Source organism: Dermochelys coriacea, chromosome 17 (assembly GCF_009764565.3).
Source record: "Dermochelys coriacea isolate rDerCor1 chromosome 17, rDerCor1.pri.v4, whole genome shotgun sequence".
Lineage (NCBI taxonomy): Eukaryota > Metazoa > Chordata > Testudines > Dermochelyidae > Dermochelys > Dermochelys coriacea.
Window position 1 is genome coordinate 7724089 of NC_050084.1, and position 21737 is coordinate 7745825.

The 21737-nt window shown below is 42.2% G+C and overlaps 1 protein-coding gene across 6 annotated transcripts in view; it reads left to right on the forward strand.

The window, feature by feature from the left end:
- The window catches only part of AATF (apoptosis antagonizing transcription factor), a 91118-nt gene that overhangs the window by 18074 nt on the left and 51307 nt on the right, over window positions 1-21737 (forward strand). For all 6 annotated transcript variants that reach the window (XM_038375925.2, XM_043499566.1, XM_043499568.1 and 3 more), the window contains exon 5: window positions 21383-21497. In XM_038375925.2, the coding sequence (XP_038231853.1) occupies window positions 21383-21497 (115 nt within the window). The remainder of the gene's footprint in view (window positions 1-21382; window positions 21498-21737) is intronic.

The window sequence follows — 21737 nt, forward strand, 5'->3', positions numbered from 1 at the left end:
GTTGAATGTGCGGCTGTATGATGTGAGAACCCTGAGGTTTTGGCTTAAAGTGGCAGAATCCTTGTAAGACTGGTTCATGAGCTTTTTGGCACCTTCAGATCTGAACCTAAATCCTGACCCTGAGTCAGCCTTTGACTGAACCTAATAGCCCATCTTAAACCTAATCCAGATCTGAGCAAATTAACTCATCACATCTCTACTTGTAGCTGGTGAGGAACTTTATATTTCCAAGTTAGCTCTGCTGCTTTAAATGAAGTGATTAAAGTGTGTGGGGAGAAGGGGGGAAGGCAAACTCCCAATAATACTAAGCTGACCTTTTAGTGAAATGCATGGTATTAATGTATTTAATGAGATGCATTACAAACTGCAGCAAGCACCATGTTTCATTACAGATCTAAAATGCAATTTCATTAAAGACCTTTAACAGAAACAAAGGTTGACATTTTGGTATTTCCCATAAGCAAAATACATCCAAGCACATGGAATATAATATAGTATAAATACAGTATATGGGAGATGTTAATTTTTTAGTTGTCCAGGAATGTTAAAAGAAAATCCGCCGTTTAATAACTGCTTTGTGATTTCTCTCTCTTCTCCCACCCCTTTTTCGTAATCTGGCTAGGAGGGGTTGCAATACTGTAGATTTACATTCCTGATGTCTTACATTCACTTTTGTGCTGTATTTAATGTGTGAAAACACCAAGAAAAGAGAGGACTTGGTGCTGCCAGGGAATATAGCTGGGACTAATGGGATGATATTAGCAAAGGGAAAAGTTAGATTGACTCTCAAGAAATGCTTTGTAACAAGGGTGCTAATGGGGTTAAAAACGTAATAAGGCTCAAAGAGGGATTGGGCACCAATATGGTTAACGAGGTAATACTAACAAATTGTGGAAGGGATAGAAAATCTTATGCCTCATGGCTAAAAGCAATCTCTAACTACTAGAATGAGACCCCGATCTGGTTACTGTGGGGTTTTGTGCACCTTCTTCTGAAGCACCTACTGCTGGCTGCTGTTGAGGACAGGACTGAAATAGATGGACCACAGGTCTGATCCAGTCTGGCAGTTCCTAGCTTTATTAGATTGTGAAATGGTCTTTTATGGGAAGTACTAGAAACTCCATCACCGGGGCCTCTGAAAGCTAGCCTGAGAATGAATTGTGGGGAACAATTCTGCACTGGTTCTAAGGGGATGGACTGGATAATCTTGTAGATCTTTTTCATCTCTAGGGTCTATCAGTCTATCAAATAGGTAAAACCTGGTGCATTGTCAAGGGATCCAGTATTTGGTATTTTTGCTTGTTAAAGCATCTGTGGTCGAGGTCATGTCACGTTTTTCCGTTAATCTCTTCAGGGCAGGGAACTTGATCTATGTTAGTAAAGCACTGTATGAATTTATGGTGCCATGTAATTGATTTTTAACAATATTGAGTTCAGGAACTTTCTCATTAAATCATCTCTTGTTTAGTGTTTTCTAATATTGTTCTTTTAAAGGACAGAGATTTAATTGCATTTCTCTTAATGTAATTTGCAATGAACATAGGATATTTTACAATGCAAACGTTCAATTTTTTTTTTAAAATGAGGTGCACAGTGTTGGCCTGTGTCTTGCTGATGTTGTCACGACTGTGCAAAGGTACTTTTGACAATTTTTGATTTAGGAAGCGTAAAACAAACTGGCTCTGTATGTGGCCTACATCTTCTAACTGGCCACAGTGGCAAAGTTGGTACTAAATAATATTAGTGGCTTTTCATCTTGGTTGATTTCTAAGCAGTTGACATACGTAGCTCACCGACACACAAGCTGTACCCAGCAATTGCTCTTGTAATGTCAGTTTAATACCTGATACGTCCCTAGTTTAATACCTGATACGTCCCAGCCTATATCCTGCCCCTTTTATGGGGATGGGTAGTGTGGTGCAATGATCTTTCTCATCTCTAACTACTATAGTATAATCCCTGTGGATTAGTATGGTTTGAGAAGTTACTTAATTATTATGTCTTTTGTGAGGTTGGTCCAATGTGTCATACTAAAATGTAAGTGTTCTCGTGCTTCAAATTCTTGTTCACTAGAAGGGTTTGGCTTTTGAAGCTCTGGAGAGTGAAAGCCAATGGCTTTGAAGAGTTATCAAGCCATCTAAGCCCACGTTAGCTGTGATATCCATACACAACATGTATATGTTTTTTTTGTTTGCAAGATGGCTTTTGACTCGGGGTTGTTGCTACAAGGTTCTCCAGTAAGAATTTTGGCTTCTGCTTTAATGATTGGGTGAGCCTTTGAATCCCAAAGGATTTCACAAAAAGATGTGAAGATCTGTTGTGTTAAACGGTAAAGAACCATCTCCCCGTCACTTTGCTGCGTTGGGCATTGTGAGAATGAATCAGATCTCTCGTTCTGTACATCTGATTTGCGACTAGTCAATAAAGCCAGAGCTTCATCATGTGGGCAACCTCTGAACTGTATTACATTCTTGCTTATGGAGCTTTTGTGCTTGTGGTAATTTGGATGTGACCTTTCAAGCCAGTAGACAACACCTGGTGAAATTCAAAAGACATTGCCCACTGTAATTATAAAAAACTGCCTCTTGAGTTGATGCAGAATGGGCCTAATTTCATTTATGACAGCCAGCTTATTTTAGAATAAATCAGGGTCTAATAAAAGTCCCAATTATGAGCTAATCAAAGGGTTTAATGTTGGAATAGAAGCAAAAATGGCTTCTATGTGAATAAGCCTTTTATTCTTTTTTAAATTGGTCTAGTGAGCTGGGTATAAGGCTGTGGAGTTCTGATGTCTCACCCCAACGCTGCCACTGATTCATGATGTAGCCTTGGGTAGGTCACTTAACCTCTCCTTGTTTCCCCAACCAGAAGAATCTATAAGGATTTTTGCATAAGGGTGTTTTGAGGATTAAAGTAGTTAATGGTCATTTGAAGGTGGGAAAGAACTTTGTAAATACTAAGTATTAATATTATTGCATTCTGTCATCCCATGGGACACTCCAGTCTTAAGAGCCAAGATTTTGGATGCAGAAAATGGCAACGAAATGATAGTCAAAACAACACTGTTTTGGATTGGATTATGTTCTTCTTAGGGATGGATGAGCCACACACATGCTTCTCTCTGAATTAGTGAAATAAATCCATTGTTACGCTGCTTTTTTTAAAGTCAGATACATGTGGTCTTTTTTGTAAAAGGAAAAATAAATGGTTTGGCGCATTGTTAGGTTGAAGCGATTGGGTAAAAAAAATATCAAACTCAATTTTATATCCTACCCAATTGGACACTCAGAGCTTTCTCCCCCCAATGACACAAGGAGCCATTGAAAGTGAATGGGAGTTGAGTGTCTAACTTTGTTTTATAGGTGCCTGTAGAAAAATCTGTCCCTTAGTATTTTAATTCATCTTTTATGCGATAGCTTTTCCTGAGTGTATCCATTGCTTGTAGTATTCCATGCCTCCTTTCTGCCCAGAGAAAGAATGAACATTTTGGATGGATAAATCTACATTCGCCAGTATGACGCATCCCTCTCGAAACAACTTTCTCTCCATTATGGCTGAATGTGATGGTACAATTCTATTAGGGATTTGGGGTAATAATATTAAAGAGCCTATGGTAAAGTGTCAGCTGTAAGATTTGTTTGTGGTGTTAAAGCCAAATCCAAGGCAAACATAACAGTGTCATGCAGTTTCCAAATTAGGTCTGCAAGTGGAGAGGTTTTTAAACTTTTTTTTGGTAAGCAATCTAGCGGGGCTTGGACATTCTCAGATGCCTGAGATCTCAGGTTCTGGTGGATGATTTACTGCAAAATTGCTTATAAATTGAAGTAGAAAATGTTTTGCAGACCTGGCAGCTTTCAAGCTTCACACCCATTTGTCACCCAGCATTTCCCTTTGTGTATAGAACAAGAATTAATTAGGCTGCACTGCAGGAAAAGTTTATGGCCATAATTTATATAGGATGAATTTCTGTTTAAAGAGACAGCCTTGCTTTGTGTGCACTGTCTTACTTTTTATTTTAAAAAAATCCTTAATTATGCTGCAGGTTTTTTTCTTTCTTTTTTACATATAAATTGGGGACAAGCTCATAGTAATGGAGCTCATATTTATTCCTGCTTCACTTCCATGGAGAAAGCCTTAGTGGTCTTTTAATGCCATCACAATTACAGTGGTTGCTCTGTGAATATAGTGTAAATGTTTAATGCTTTCTACACAGAAACTCCCACAGCTAAAATTTCTAAGGTACTCTTTCCTGGAGTGGTCTGTTTCCACAAGATAATTTGTATTCTCTTGCACCATATCTTCCAGTCTAGTCGAGGACATGAGATGCTGCCTGTTTAGGGTCTTGCACGTTCAATTAATGTTTTTCATAATCAATGCAAGTCAGAACTTGCAGTCTGCTGCTGATTTGCACATTAAAGAAACCCATTAATTAAAAATTCCAATCCTTGCAAGTTCCCGCAGGATCCCTGCATTATTTACATAGAAAAGGAGTGCAGAGTGCAAGTTTCTGTGCTGTGTCTCCACATAGATTGCACATTTGCAGTTAATGATCTTATGTGTTTTGTTTTTCTTTTTCTTTTTTGGGAAGAGTTAGTTCTCATTGGCAGTTCAACAAGACTGGGTAATTGCCCAAAGGGCAAGGAATAGTCAAAGTAAGAGGGTGATGGAAGTATTCAGGGGTCAGAAATGAAACGGTTCCAGTGACTGGGTCTTCTTATGTTATCTCTTGATTCGGTGCCAGAAAAGTACAGCTAGTGTGAGGGCCCGATGAGGGCTTCAAAACATGATCTCTCTTAATCCACAAGGACTAGAATCTAATGCTCTCTATGCCCTTGGATAGCTGTGCCTCTCATCACTGTTTTATAGCTCTGATAGGTTGCAATATCTCACTGTTCCAATTAACATCCTGCTTTCCCTTAACCCCCTCCCACTTCAGTGTGAACCTGATATGTATAGTTCAAAAATGGATGATATTTCCAAAACTGGTAGAGCTAGAAACCAATATTTTATGCTGTTGGAAAAGAGCTGGGAATCCCAGTTTTTAAACAGCACAAATTAATCTCCTAACTAGTAGTTGGAGGGATCTGGAACTAAAAGAATGGTAAAAATCAAAGCTGAGTTATTGCAAAAAGCAAACTGTTAATGGAAATGATGAGATTTTAAAGAATGGATATCTATTTTCATCTTAACTTTTTAAGACTTGTCAATAATTCCATAAAACCTATATAAAAGTAATAATTTTTGTTCCTGTCCTGTGGTTCCACCTGTCAATAGATTATGAAGAGCTACTGGAATTCCATGTTGCTTCTTTCAATATCATAAGCTCAAGAGAAGAATCAGTGGACTAGTGAAAAGAAATGGAGAAAATATCAGACTTGGGCAAGAGGCAAAACCAAAGTCCAATGTTTTCTCTACTTAAGTCTAATATTTTCTTCATTTTAACTTCCTTGGTGCCCTTGACCATGGGGTCTAAGGCCAAGTCTGCTCTACAGACTTATATCAATATTACTACGTTGCTCCGGGGTGTGAAAAATCCACACCCCTGAGCGATGTAGTTATAGTAACTTAGCCCCTATGTAGGCAGCGCTATATCCCCAACATAGCTACCACCTCTCCTAGAGATGGATTAATTACACCGATCGGAGAAGCTCTTCTGTCAGAATAGTAGCGTCTTCACTAAAGACTGCTGCATCGATGCAACGCTTTACGTGAAGACAAGCCCTTAGTCTTCACTAAGTGCGGGACCCCTGGTGGGGGCGACGCATTCTAAGTATTGTTTGTTTTATGGGGCTATGGAGAAGTTTGGCAAAGTTTCATGTTCAGTAACAAAATAAAACCCTGAACATTTTTATCAAATGCATTTGTCGTTCATGCTTTCAAGTCCATTATCTCATACTTACCCAAGGTGAAAGTACGTGAGTGGAGCACACAAATGTTTTCAGGACAGTATGCTTTGCCACACAGTGGTCCAGAGCAGTGGCTCTCTTTCCAGACTACTGTACCCCTTTCAGGAGGCTGATTTGTTTTGCGAACCCCAAGTTTCACCTCCGTTAAAAACTACTTGCTTACAGAATCAGACATAAAAATACAAAAGTGTCACAGCACACTGTTACTGAAAAATTGCTTACTTTCTCATTTTTACAATATAATTATAAAATAAATCGCAACCCCCCAGGTTGAGAAACACTGATATAGTATTTAGAGCAATATAAACACGTCATTGTCTGTATGACATTTTAGCTTGTGCTGACTTTGCTAGTGCTTTCATGTAGCCTGTTGTAAAACTAGGCAACTATCTAGATGAGTTGATGGACCCTCTGGAAGACCTCTGCATATCCCTAGGGGTACGTGTACCCCCCGTTGAGAACCACTGGTCTTTGATCAGAGGGAAAGAGAGAGACTCTTCTCTTCTGTAGGCACAAGATGAATTCTGTATTTTAAATTCTGCTGGAAAAGTGTGTTCCCCTCTTCTCCCCCATCTCACAATGGAGTGCAAAAGGTACTTCAGCATCAATTTGTGCACTGTAAAATCACACCGATTTTATTTTTCTCACATCTGGGGTGTTGATCTAAAATTATACGTCCCATGATATTCCTAGTGGCTCTGAGATTAAAGGAAAATTGCCCTGATATGCCATGTGAAGTTTGTGTGTCCAAGGAAAGTGTGTTAACAAAAGGAAAGCCTTGCTAGCATTTTCATAATGCCCTCTCAGAATGGTCCCTTGGGAAGGAGTGTTGATGGTTCTCATGGAAACTCATTGATGCAAGGAGCTGAGTTCACACTGAAGTCACTGGAAGTTGGAAGGGCGCCCAGAGCTTGGCAGGATTGGGCTGATGAGCAGCACTGCAAGCTAAGTGGACCTTGTTTCCTAAACTAATAGTAGCCACCATCTCTGTGTGCCTATAGCAGAGAACAAAGAAGGCTTCCACATCTGACGTCCTGCCTCTGGCAATGGCCAATATATCTGATGCTGAAGAACAGTTCCTTTTCCACCTTCCGAAACTAATGCTCCTTGCTAACTGTGCAGTACTGTGGAGGGTGATTCCTTCCTAGCTCCTTTGGTGATGCAGCTTAAACCCTGAAGCATGAGATTGCGTTTGATGTCAGGAGACGAGTTATTAGAGCTGGCTGTCCTTGTTCAGTGAATGTTGTCTTAAAGAGAGCAGGGGGCCCCACACGCACGCCCCATCCAAGGCCATGTCTACTGTAGAGCTAGGCTTGGCAGAGCCCCCAGTGGAGATGCAATGTAAGCCAACGGAAGGAGTTTTGCTGGCATAGCTACACTATCTCCCTGACCGTTAGGTAAATTGATAGACGTGCTCTTCTGTCAGCATGGTTGTATCTACACCGAAGCTTTTGTCAGCATAGCTTTGTCAGTGAGGGGGTGGGATTCTCCCTCCCCCCCTCCCCCCGCACCACTCATAGCTGACATAGTTATGTTGGCAAAACTTTGCAATGCAGACCAGGCCTTAGTGCTCAAAATAGGACTTAAATGGTGCGGTAGACCTTGTGCTAGCCCTCTGCTCAGAGATGGATTTTGCCTGAAGAGGGGAGACAATGTGAGCTGCAGATAAACTATGTGGGAAGGGAACCTCTGTTCTCATAAGTTTATTGTAGTCCTTCCTTAGGGAGTCAGTAGTACAAAGTCAGTAGTTACAGGTTAACCTATATTTCACATTGATTAGTTAATCTCCTTAAGGTGTTACATGTCACAGGTACAGCAGCCAACAGTTGCTATTTCATTACATTTTATTGAAAAGTAAAGGTAAAAAGGTGTGTTATAAAACTTCTCAGGGCTTGCCAGGAACTGCCCAAATCTGAATCTGTGATGCTCTCCGTGATATGCAAAGAGGTTTTGGCCTTCCTTCCCAAAAAAGTGTTTTGCAGTCTGATCGCTTTGCCCATCATGGAAATGGAGCCATCTCTGGGGTGGAAATGTAGCCACTTTTAGTGTGGAGTAGGGAAATGAAGGATAACTCTCTCACTTGAGGCTACAGCAGAGTTTACGTTAATTGCCTGAATTGGGATCTGGCTATTTTAGAGGGGCTAACCACTCTTGTGAGAAATGACTATGGGATCTTAACCTTGTGGCTTCTGACCTACATCTGTTCTGCAGCACAGCACATCCAATGGCATAGTGCCCCCTAGGCACATGCTGGGGAACAGCATTTGTTTTACCTGGGTTTTCATTGGATGTCACCTCTTTGGGTACTGACTTTGTTAAACTGGTACCAGTTAAGATCACAGCCCAAGGTGGTATGATTGTGATCTTCTGCATATATATTCTTGAATACTTCATCTCTTTTTAGCAAAGGAAGACATCTTTCTATGTGTCACCATTATTATGCATCAGATGATGCAGGAGGGCAGGTCATCCCGGTTACGAATGAGATGTGATCTCCAGAATACCAAACGAGTTTCATCTTCTCCCACTAGGCTTTTCTCAGTGCAGTTATTTTTGAATATATGTGCATAGACTGAGCACATAAACTCAAAGGAAGACTGTTTTATTAAATCAGCTGGCTGATAGAACAGTCCTCAATAACCACCTGTGTACTCTGAGGCAAACTGGACCTAAATTATGTGACAGAGCTCTCCCCCTCCCCAATTTCTCCAGCATTCTGGTGTTGCAAACTGAAAATTCTGCTGCCAATTTTAAAAAGGAGTGGTGTAGGGAATTAAATGAACCATACAGCCAGCTTATATGTTAATGATTCTTAATGTTCTCTTCATGAGTCCAGACCACTGGAAGTCCCAGTGTAAAGGAGGGTGCATGCAGTCTGTCAAGAAGTGCGGAGGACGTAAGATGGTCATTTATTCCCAGACTCAGAGCCTGATTCAGCAGTGCACGGAACAGTTTTAACACCCATTCTTTTCAGTGAGAGTTGAGGGTGCTCAGCACCTTTCAGGATTGGGTCTGGGATGGAGAGTATACTCCAGAATATTGCCTGGTCAGTTTGTTCTCAAGTGTTCTCATTTCACTTTTAGTATCTTTTAAGGGGTATTTTTGCTGGGTTTCTTATTGGCGTTCCTTTGAATATTGGTTTTGTTTTTTCTTTGTTTTTTTTCAAGTTTCAGGAAACCACTTCAGCTATTCCAAAGCCTCATAACGGCTAGATAAATTGAGTACCAAACAGTTTACTAGGCATGAGTCATTCTGGATGAGACCCAGGTTCCATCTGCTTTACTTTTGTTTTTAGAGATGCCATGGCTCTTTCTGTAAGAGACAGCATGTTCCAGTTTCCTTGGCAAAATATTTATCCTCCCCTCCTGATGTGGAGCATGATATGTGTCTGATGGATACACCCTTTGCCACAGAGCTCTTCATATTTTGTTGGCATAGTATGTATCTAGTTAGTGAAGAGCTTTTGAATGAAGCGTGCCATATTCATGGGGACTGAAATTTATCAACGGAGCCTAAGGGAACTCCCTATAACTCCAGTAATTCCAGCCACACTGTTTGATCATCTATAACCATGGCTAACTTTTAAAACTGAAATTGGATAATTTTCCATCCTTCTTTGTAGTTACATCTGAGGCTCTTAAAGATTTATACAGAGATGGGTCGGTACCATTATTCCTGCTTTCCAGAAATGGAGGAAACTGAGGCATAGACCAGTTAAGTGATTTGCCCCAGGTTACCTGATGACTTAGTGTCAAACAAGGTTACATTTCTGCCCCAAAGGTCTTAATGGGAGCCTTACATGTGCACATAAGGGCAGATCTGGATTCCAGTATTGAGGTCCAATCATTGTGGTCTGGCTAAGCCAGTGAAAAGAAGATCGCTCAGCTGGCATATTATTTGTCTGGAAACCCTTGCAAATAAAGCTTTGCACTCACCAAATAATGGAATGTTGTATTTTGTTTAAAGGGATGCGGCTAAGGTTAGTAGGCCCAAAATATAACTTTCCATCCCTTTTTCTGATTACATATCCCATGTAACTCTCTTTGTGGGCCTGAGCCGAAGTCCGCTGAAGTCAATCAGTCTTTCGATTGACTTCAATGGGCATTAGATCAGACCAAAATATGTGTAACTTTTTTTTGGCAAAGCAGTGTCTTGATGGAGTGGTGTTAGTGAGACTTAAAATGAATAAGGTGGCCAATTGTCCTGTGCTCAAGGGAAATCATTTGGCGTGTGTGAGATGCAGGGGCATGTGGTAAGAAGCATGTTCACAGATACAGATGTCAGTTTCAAGCCAAGTCACCAAGTTGTAGTTAGGGATAAGGTAGCCCACTTAAATTGTTGCAATATCTTCACCATCCTTATGATTTTAATTGAGAATACAGACATATGACCTGAACCTGCAGTGGGCACCATGCAAGTACACTGTTCTGCCCACTCAAATCTTGTTGCAGGATTGGGGCCCTAGAAGTGGTAAGGTAGATGTTTTGAGGTATAATTCATTGTTTGCAAAGTGTTTGGAGATCATATTAGAGAAGTGCGACATACCGTATTTATTTGGTATGGAGTTCAGGGCTGTTCAAGAAAATCTTGCAGTGATGCATGGGAAGGGAAGGCTCTTAGCTGGTTTTGTTTAGTCTTATTTAACAGAATTTTCTCCTTAGATTTAAAACATGTTTGTCCCCTCCCCAAGCCTTATTAAAAGTTGAAATGCTTACATTTTAAAGGTTAACTTCATAACTGTATGTGCTGGAGAGAGGTGGGGGGTGGTTTATTTTTTTTAAAAGAAGTGTACCTTTGCTTCTAGAGTGCAAGATGGCAGCCAGCAGGGGAAATACCTGTTCGCTCACATGCTGCGCTTTGACCCCTGACAATAAGCGTATGCCATGCTTTGCGCGCACAGAAAGAGTTTGCCTGCATTAGAATTATTCGAGTGACTTCCAGTTAACTTGAGTTAGTTAACCAGCTTGTACATACTAGTGTAGATGCTCCATAAACCTTTGTTCCAATACAAAGGTTTGTGGAATATCCAGACTAGCATGTGCAAATGTGTTAGCCAGCTCTAGTTAACTGGCAATCAGTTCACTGGAGATAAAAACTCATACGTAGTAAACACTTTCCTTGTCTTGATCAATGTAATTTGTGTTACACAGGAGGTCAAACTATGTTCTAATGGTCCCATCTGGCCTTAAAATCTATATAAATACTTTACACAAGCTCCTTCTATATTTCTGATCTTACTACGTGTACTCAGATGAGTAGCAATATTGGAGTCAATGGGCTAAATTATTCCATTGAAGTGTTTACGTGACTAGGGACTGAAGCATTGGGTCCTTTGTGCAAAATGGGTGGCGTTCATCCCCTTGCAGAGAGCCACCTGTGCATCACTTGAATCCCACTTAAACCGCAATTTTGGGTATGTCTGTGTTGCAGCTGGGAGGTGTGATTCCCATTGCGGGCAGAGAGACTGAAGCTAGCTCCCTTCAAGTCTATGCCAGGAATTACACCTCCTAGCTGCATTGTAGACGTATGCTTAGAATGTAAGTGGGGACATAGACTTTTTTCTGGCCCTCTGGCCGGGGGATGAAATGCACCAGCTATCATTTGCTAGAACTCATTACACCAGAGGGCAAACACTTATGGTGGCACCAAGAGTGCTTAACTTCCGTTATCTTCCAAAACATTTCCGGCCTGGTTTTCAGAAGTGCTGTGTAGCTACAATCTAGTTGAAATCCATGGAAGATGTATACACAGCCGCTCAGCAACTTGAGTGTCAGGCCATTCAGTTCTCTTGCTTCCAAAAGGATTGGAGCTGACCTCTAGTGTATCCAAGGCTGAATGCACCATGGGCCGCTTCTTACACCTACCCCTGTATTTTTTCTTTTGCACCCTTTTTTGTTGGTTTTTTTGGAGCCAGTCACCTAACAGGGCGTAATAAGTGTAAAGGTCTTGCAACAGTCCAAGATAGCCTCATGATGGTGGAAGTCTTAGATACACCATATTGTGGTTGTTCGTCCTGCCGTTGGCCACACTGTGGGAATAACAGAGAAACTATTCCCCATAAGGTCCATATTAAGGAATGTGTAACCTGCAGGGTTCTTCTCCCCACCCCGCTCCCGCCCTGGCTGGTAACATTGTTTTGCTGTGGGGAACATAGAACAAGCTCCAACAGTAATACTGACAGTCTTCAGAATTATGATACAGTGGAGCTCTCACGTAATTCTTTGTTGAAGAAGTTAAAGGCCTAAAATGTTAAGGCTTATTGTTATTCTGAGTTGATAATCTCTGCCTTGCTTTAATAATTTTTCCTCATGCCTGGATAGCCCGCAAGTTGCACAATAATCACTCACACAGCTTTGTAATCAATGCCCAAAGTAATAGGATTCCGCTGGCCAACGGCAATTAATAAATTTGTGTCTTTTTTAAAACACTAGCAAGTCGGGCCTGAAATACGACTGACTGGCTTTCCTCATTTGCATATTTATTGCAGTGGAAAAATTCTTGCCGAATGATTGATGTTGAGCCTGCCTCTTGAATTCCAAACAGCACATTATTATGAAATGAAAAATGCCGGCCATACAGTTGATTAAAGTTGAAGACAGTGGAATCAGTGTTTTTTAAGATTGTGGGAGAATTAAAGGCATATTTTAATAGATGTTGACAAGAAGTGAACTAACAAAAGCAAAGCAAAGGATTTGCTTGAAAAGATTTAATCAAATGTGTTTCTTGGGGGATTAATTGCTGGGGATGACTAGTGCAAGTGGCTGGCTTGTGGATATGAATGAGAAGTATTGTTCTCAGGCCAATGTATTGAGTGTCATTTTGACCTATAGTTTAACTTCAGTCCCAGAGTTGTTTAAAAAGAGCGAAAATACTCTCTTAATCGGAATATTCAGATAAACACGTATGTCTGATAAGATGGTTTGTTTAATAACTGAGTTTAATAAAAACAATGGTTTTGATTTTTATTTCAATTTTTTTATTTATATAATGGAAACAGTTTGTTTGGTGCTTTGCACAATCTGTGGAATGGAAACATTGTGCATTTCCAAGTTTTTCCCCTCCTGATTTCAGGAGTTCAGCTTTTGCTAAAGATATCAAAGTTTAAATACATGTGTTGATCAAACTTGTTTGTGTGTGCGTGCATGCGTAATGCGTGTGGGTATATGGAAAAAATGTAAAGGGTGTGTGCATGCGGTATTCTTACAATGCCAGATACCCGGATTTAACTGAGGGAAAAATTGTTAATCACAGAGCTAGGTGTCAACTAATCATAGAAAATTTAAGTCCATCTCCTTCATATTTGATATTGTGTGCACAATAGTAGTTTTGCTTAATGTAATAATTTCCATATGCATGTGCATACACTGTGTCCGTACACACCATATAAACAAAACACAAATGTAATGTGCCCCGATACTGTACATGTGCAATTTATTATGCATATTATTATATTATTATGTGTATTACAATCATACCGTGGGCGCTGTCATGCGAGGATATGTACAAACACATCGTGACACAGTCCTTGCCTCAAAGAGCTTACCGTGTCAATGGACAGATAGAGAATGGGTGAAGGGGAAACAGGCACAGAGAGCTGAAATGACTTGCCTACAGTCACCAGCAACTTAGTGGCTGAGACAGGTGCCCTGATTCCCCGTTGGGTGTTTTATCCATTGGACCATGCTGCTTCTTGAGGACTGTATGTTATGTTTTTGTTTAAGCATATAAAATTAATTTTACCACCAGGATGTAACTGAGCGATTGTATCTCTGTAACCTTCCGTGCCCCCATTTGCTCTCTACCATTTTACCCCCGTTCACTGTGTCATGTACAATACAGTAACTCCTTACTTAACATCCTCCCAGTTAATGTTGTTTTGCTATTAGGTCACTGACCTAGTAGTAAACATACTCCTTTAAAGTCCTGCAAATGTTCCCTTGTAATGTTGTTTGGCTCCCCCCGCTCCACCCACCCGGGGTCCAGAGGTTTGCCCTGCTCTGCATGGCTGGTGTTCCAGTTAGGGTCTGGGGGCTCCCCATGCTCCGTCCACCTGGGGCTCCTGCTGGGGAGCAGGGTGGGGGCATGGGGCTTGCCCGCCCAGGCCCCCACCCCGTTAGCTGGCAGGAGCCCCAGGCAGGTGGGAGCAGGCAAGCCCCCGACCTCGCTACGCCCCTGCCTCAACCAAGTTTCACAGTCATCATTGGTGAGACAGTATTAAATTGTTTGTTTCAAATTATTTAAAACTTAAACTTTATTTGTATATAATGTCTTTGTCGGCGAAAAAAAATTCCCTGGAACCTAACCCCCCCAATTACATTAATTCTTATGGGGAATGGATGCGCTTAATATTGTTTTGCTTAAGTTGCATTTTTCAAGACAGAACGAGATGTTAAGTGCGGCATTACTGTAAAAGGCTCCAGTCAGGCCTGCGAAGAACTCTGCGTGGGCAGATAGATCCCTGAGCGTCAGTGGGGCTCTGTGTGGGTGAAGAAGACTTTGCAGGATCCAGCCTTGGACTGAGGCTTGTTGGACCAGGATCATGCTGCTTCACCTCGTGGTCTCCTCAAAGTAGTATTTGTTATAAAATCCAAAACTGTGTGTGTGTGTGTGTGTGTGTGTGTGTGTGTGTGTGTGTGTAATCTCTACTACAGTAATTGCTACTGTTCACACTGTAACATCTCATGCTTATTTCAGTATAGTAATGGGCTATATAGCCATTGATGTAGAAAATAATCCTCTATTTTATCTTGGGCTTCCTCTTTGATTTCTTTCTCCTCCCCTCAACCCCTGCCGACCTGTTACTAGTCCTCTATAGCGATATCTCATCTCATAGAGAGGAGGTTCTGTATTCATCTTTTCTATAGGATGTTTATCACCATGGTAACTGGGTGCCCATGAACACTAATGAACTTATTCTTGTGAGGTAGGGAGATCACCATTTCCCCATGTCACAGATGGAGAAACTGAGGCACCCGGAAGTCTGTGGTGTAGCTTGGAACAGAGCCCAGATTTCCTACCCCTCAGTTCCTGTGTCTTAATCACAATAACATGATCCTCTTCCCTTCTAGACTCAGTTTTCCACCTCCTTGGCTTGTTGGGTGGGGAGTGTCACCTGTGCAGTGTGACCCAGCAGCTGCCATGCAGACGAGTGGCATCTGTTACCCTAAAGTTTCAGACTTTTGATTTCAGTGGCACCTTTGGGCTTATACTTTGCCTCCATTGAGTGAAGTCCTGGGAGTTCTGCCATTGACCTTCATGGGAGCCGTGATTCATCCTAGGACCTCCATATCCCACATCATAAGAACTGAGAGGAAACATTCTGCTGTTACCCCCCACAAGAAACACTGAAATAATGTTTGAGGGGAGTTAGGTGTCTTGGTGCTTTTAAAAAAAAACATACTAGCATCTGTCTGATCTTTCAGCACCTAATACCTTTGAAAATCTTGCCCTCCAGCACTTGCTTAACTTTCGTCATGTTCGTCTCTGCAATGGTCTTGCAGAGAGCCATATCCCTTGCTGCTACAACAAATTCTTTCATGCTCTCTGCCACTGCTGGGCAAGGGAGTCCCCACCTAGTGCTGGGGAAAGGTGACAGGTCATTTCTCTAGGTAGAGACCTCTCTTGCAGTAGAGATGCTGGGTTTACAGTGACATAAGTGTGAAGAAGCCCTCATCCTGCATACGACACCAACTTAGCTATACTTGGGGGTCAATCTCTACTATAGCTGAGCCACTGTCTGCATTCTGACTTTAAACTAGGCTGGCCAAAGTATGGCTGGTTGGCCCTGGTTATCCTTTATGCAGGAACCAGCGCCACTGATTCAAACAAGGGGGTAGGACCAGCAACAGAGCCAGCATGCCTGTAAGCTCTGGCATTGACAAAATTGATTTTTTTTTTTTTTTTTTTTTTTTTTGTGTGTGGTTTGAGAGCAGTAGGACAGATTTCATCTCTGGTGGGTCTCCTGACACTTTGATACATGGCAGTGCTATCCCTGAATGGAGCTTAAATACTCCAGGGCTACTTTCTGACTCGGTAAAGGGATGCATAAAATGAGAACATATGAGAGAGTATTAACAGAAAGGCACAGTTTGATTTACTGATATTGGCTCCCAGCTTTCTTGCTGGATTGATATGCTGTCTTCTGGATCTGCAACAACTTTTTCACTCCTGGACACAAAATAAAGGGGCTCACATGGACTCTTAAAAGTGACTCTTATGAGTTGGCCTCTTGCTAGGGACAGTCTCAGGATTCCCATTTAAACTGGATGGTAGGTTCAAAACATGTTTCACTTGTTCGCGTGGCAGCAGTAAACGTTTCCTCTCACCTCACATCCCATTCAACATAATCTTTTTCTTTTCTTTTTTTAAATGACACTTTTAGACCGGGAGTAAGTGGTATAGGGAGCAAAGGGTTGGGAGAAGTGGCTGTGTTCTGTTCTCCCAGGTCTTACTGCATCCCCACCTTCATTTTGGCATTGTTGTACACAGCGCATAGGGAGCAGAAAGCTACATGTCTACGTTTTCAAATGGGGCAGTGATTTTGGGTCCCCATATTGGGGCACCTTAAAGGCACGTCTTCTTTCAGACAGTGCTGACCATCTGCCCTCCAAAAATCAGTTTCCTTAAGTTGGGCACCCAAAATCACTTAACATTTAGATTATTAATTTGAAGACTTTTCACAAATGTCTTGAGGCCCAGTATAAAGACAATAATTATATAGTCCCATAGAGAGGCATAGCACTTGACGGGTAATTAAAAGGCACAGTACTGGCCCCAGGGAGATTACAATGCGAGTTAAATAAAAAATGCAACAAAAAAGCACATGGAAGATGGGTGCGGAAGCAGAGGGTCCAACAGGAGTAGAGAGCTGCTCTGTAAAGTGCCTTCAGAATAGCTTTGTATGAAGGGACTTCAGGCTACACTCTGAACGCTGTCTCTATTCACTGAGCGCTGGGATCTAAGGTAGGGTACCGCTGGAGAAGGAAACATAGTCAAGCAAAAGTGTAGACAGCTGTAGTCATCTGAACACAATAGATGCAGGGGAAGACAAACACAGGGCATGGTTAATGCTGACAGAGAGCTCGTTCGCTGAGTCCAAGAAGTAATTCAAACCTAGGTAAATTCAAACCCGAGCAAGTGGCAGAAGCTTTGTTGTGACCTTCGCCCAGGTTTTATCACTGCTCAAACTGCATTGCGGGTGCCTACCTGTCTTAAAAAGCGCCAGATATTGAAAATTAGCAAAGTTGTGCTGGCCCTGGGAACCCTCCCCATTGCATGGTCAGGTCTACACGTGGATATCACTCAGATGATATGAGGGCTAATTGTGCTCCGTTCTCCAGGCCTGCTGGTACATTGCGAGGGCACTCTCTTTTGTCCCAAAGAGAAATGAGGATAGGGTAGAAACAAAAGATTTTTTTAATCTGAAAACTGCTTTAATGTGCTGGCATGCTTAAGAAAAACTCTGTGTGCTTGTGACACCTCTCTGCTTTAGTGGCCCATTTCAGACCAGGAGCAGCATTTAAAAACAGCCTGCTAAATGAATGGGGGTTGGGGGGCTTGCTCCCCCATTTCCTGGGTTGTATTCATAAAACTGCTGTAGTTTACATTCCTGAGTTAGAACATTTCTTTCACCAAAAGCAACAGAACAAAGGTGGTGGTTGTGGTGTGGGGGGGATCTGTTAGAAAACAGTCCATTTTGGAATTAAATGCTGAAATGGATCAGGCAGTGCAGTATCAGGGAGTGATACCAGCTTGCGTCGCTGAGTTTATAGCACACTTAGGCATCCGCTAGTAACACCCAGAAACCTATCCAATAATGCCGTTAAACACACAAGAATTGAAAGCATGGAAATGATCCAGCTGTAAGAGGCTCATGATGAAGTCAGTGCCTGGAATAATTAGCCCTCCCCCAGGGTAGAGCAGAGTCTGTCTGCCCCCCTGCCGAGCCCCTTCCTCCATATAAAATGCTTCCCATCCTCGCTTCTGTTGGGGTCCATATCTCATATCCTGAGGGATCCTGAGCCTGTCTTTATTCCTTGCCTGCTTGCAATAGCCCTGATACACCTCAGAAGAGTTTGAGTGCTACTCCAGCTGTAATAGACTGGATCAAAGCTGCCTGGGGTGAATTAGCATTGCCACTGGAGGGTAGACAGCGGGTAGACAAAAAACAGGTTCATGAGCTCTGGGGACATTTAGCTGAGTTGCAGCAAAAGATTTTGCTACTTTAAGCTGTGCACTCAGGGCGGGGGCACTTGCCTCTTGCAAATGATGCCCTTGCTTCAACTACATACCACAGATGCATTTTTAAGGGCTTTTGTCTGTTTGTCTCTTAGAATTGTTTTGATGCTAACACATGACTGTTTTACGAGTGTGGCAGCATAATCCGTTAATAGGTTTATATAGAACAGCTGTCAGAATGTATCTATAATGAGCCACGTATGGGAGGAGGATGAGTGTAACTGCTGATCTGTAGCAAAAGTCTTTTCATTGACATTACTGCTACTGAGGTCGGGCCATCATTTATCCGGGTCCTGTGGCTACAGTAATATTGGCAATGGGAACATACAAAAGATTGAGACCCTGGCATGTCTGGGCTGATTTCCACTTCTGTTGCCTTCATGTGGCCGATGAAGATTTGCTGCTGATTTTATCCATGGTTTTCTGTCTCCCATTTAAAAAAAAAAAAAAAAAAAAAAAAGGCCAAATTAAAATAAAATGTCCCCTTCCCCCCTTTCCTGTTGTGCTATCCAGTAAGTAAGGGAAGGATTTGGGACAAACTCCTCAGCTGCTGTCAATTGAAATAGCTCCACTGACTTTACACTAGGTAAGGACCTAGCCATTTGTGATTCGGTAGAGAGGAAGAATGGTCTGTGGTAAAAGATCTAAGTTCTAGTCCCAGCTCTCCATGGCCTTCCTGTATAATGGTGAACATCCCATTTATTCTCCGTGCCTCAGTTTCCCACTTGTACATTAAGTGGGGTTTATACCTGTGTCATGTGGCTGAGAATTATTGTTTGTGAAGGGCTTTGAGATCCTTGGATAGGAAGTGTCTAGAAATAGGCCAAGTATTTTGTGTTTAGGTGTGAATGTGCTTGGTGCTTATCGAGGAAGATGTGGTCTCGCTCTGCACCAAGGAATTTGCAATCTAATTGGACCAAGTCTGGGCAACCAAATTAATTAGGAGCCTCAGGAGATAGCTCTCTAGTTCTCTCTGAACCTTTCTTTCCTTCGTTAGCCTTTGGTTATGAACATAACAGAGGTTGTCCCCAGGCTAATGTCAACATAATCGTTTTTTGATCAAACTTTTAAGGGGAAACTGTCTGGATCACTTCAGATCACATCTAGTCTCTTGCTTGCTTTTTGTCTACAGGAAAGACTATTCTACACCTTCATAAAGCTTTTCCTTGCAAGAAACTGAAGATGTTAGAGCTATGATGCCACTGCTCTGCAGACTGATGGTCAGATTGTCAGTGATTTTACTGTACCTGAATTTGTTAGCGACATCAAGCTGTAAAGCCTTCTCAGAGTGTCACACATTGTGCAGTGGTTGAATTATAGTATTGATGGCAACCTATTGCATGTTTTGCAACAGGCGCCAGGTGTGTGAGCGTGGTTAGCTTCTCAAACTAAATCTGTGTACTTACCATTGTCATATCAGGTAATAAGGCCAAAACAGCATGTGCTTTGAATATTTACAAACATACAAATAAAATTTGGCTCCACACGCAAACACAGATCATGGTATCCACTTCCTTGTCTAAGTGACACTTGCAACTGTCTTCCTGTGGGGAAATATGAAATGTTCAGATAATGCTTAAGGTGCCATTCCCAAATACAAGGTTCTTGGAACAAGAAACATCCTTGTGGAGCCACAATAGGGAAACAACTTGCTGAAGTGGGGGGCCCAGTTCAGTGGGATGTCCCGTCGGCATCGTGTAGTAGCTTGAGTAGCTTCTGGAACCACAGAGCTTTGCATGGTTATGTTGGCAAGGACTGGAAATCCCAAGCACTGGGATTCTCTGCTGGATTCTCTTCTCAGCTCTCTGTTGAAAGCCAGTAGTCCAGCTTCTGTGTTCTTCTCTTCGTATTGATGGTAATCAGTCTAGAGCCACGAAACAAGCGAAGGCAGCACACTTTCAAATGAGATACAGATGCCTGTGAAACAGTTCCCAGATACAAGCCTAGTTAGAATGCCAAGACCTCTGGCCTCCTGTTGGTAATATCAGCAGTGAGCAGCCTCTGAAATAAGTGATACTGTAGTTCCAGAGAAATCTGGCAAGGCCTGGAAAGAGGCTCTTATTAATCAGGTAACAGAGAGTTTTCCTGGGAAGCCTATGGAGGTTAATTTCCTACCTTTTTAGGCAAAGCTGCTGTACCACTGTTGAACAAATCCCTCTCCCCATTACCCTGGGCTTGCGTCTGGTTTCGAATGCTTGTCCCTGTAGATTGGAAGCTCCTCTCGACAGGAACTGTGTTCCACAGCTACGTGAAGGAATTAGCAACTGTCCAGGTCTTTGACTGATTGAATAGGCCATCTTCGGCATTTAGGCCTGCAGGTAGTCTGGAAAACAGCTGCCTGAGGATAACCCTTAAACTTCTCTCTTAATTCTCTTTTGGTAGTGGTAACTACACTCTGTCTTTATAAGTGAATGTAGAGTTTGTGAAGGGTGCCCAGTTGGCAGGCCTGGAGACTGACGTTCTCTGCTTTATAAATCTCTAGGCCTGAAGTCTTCATTCTCTGGTCAAAATCCTCTCATTATTTGCCAGGTCTTTGTTTGTTTTTCCCAGGGGTCTTGCTCTTGCTACACTTAATTTTACTTACACTCCAACTTTTTCTACCTCCTGCCTGGTGAGCACAGTAGCGTGGAAACCTGCAGTAGTCACAGCTCTGCAGGAGTTCATTTTCCCTTCTTCCTCTCATGCCCTCCTCCCCCCCCCCACCCTCCCTCTGCAAGTGTAGGTAGGATACATAAATATATTTATTCTCTCTCTGGAATTGCTTCATATTCTTACACCAAGGCCGATGCCTGCTGCAGAAAGTAACACAGGAGGGCAATGAATTAGTCAGCAAAAGGGACTGTTGTCATATCCTTGTGCCATCAGATACTTAAGCCCACAGTACTTGCTACTTCAGTATGCTAATCTTTTAGGATTCTGAGCCCAAACTTGTGTGTTAAATAGACCGATCAATGTGTAACTGCTCAGCAGTTTAGAAAATACTCCTTGCTCCCTTCCTTCTTTTCTAGGAATATCTTTCTGTGCAGTTGTTTTGACAGTAACAAAAAAAGAGTTATACACGTTAAGCAACATTTTTAACTGGGCTGATGAAAACATAGTCGCCTCTGAGACTTAATAAGATCTGCGCTATCTGTGGCAGGAATGTAGGTTTAATATGAGAAGCCAGAAGCTGTCACGCTAAGGCTTCACCAGAAGCTGGGATCAACCTGCAATTGTCACTGGTGTCTCTTCTTCTGCAGGTTATAAAGCCTTGAAGGCATTGCTGAGAGCGTTAGTGGACCTCCAGGATGAGCTGCTCTATCAATATCCAGGCACGAGGCATCTGGTAGATGGAAAGCAATCAAAAGTGGAGAGGTAAATACAGAACAAGATGGCATCTGGGCCTTGCTAAAGCCCACCTGGTAGTTAACTTTTTAAATAGGAAAACATAAAAGCTTTGACCTTCGCCATCTCAGCTCTGCTCCCCCAGCTCCTACTGTGTGGGAAATGGACAGCGGACAAATGGCATTTGAACTTCTCCTGTTTTCACCGGAAGCTTGTGTTTTGTCATTTCTTTTGGTGGCAGGAGGGAGGGTTGAACGACTTCACTTCTGA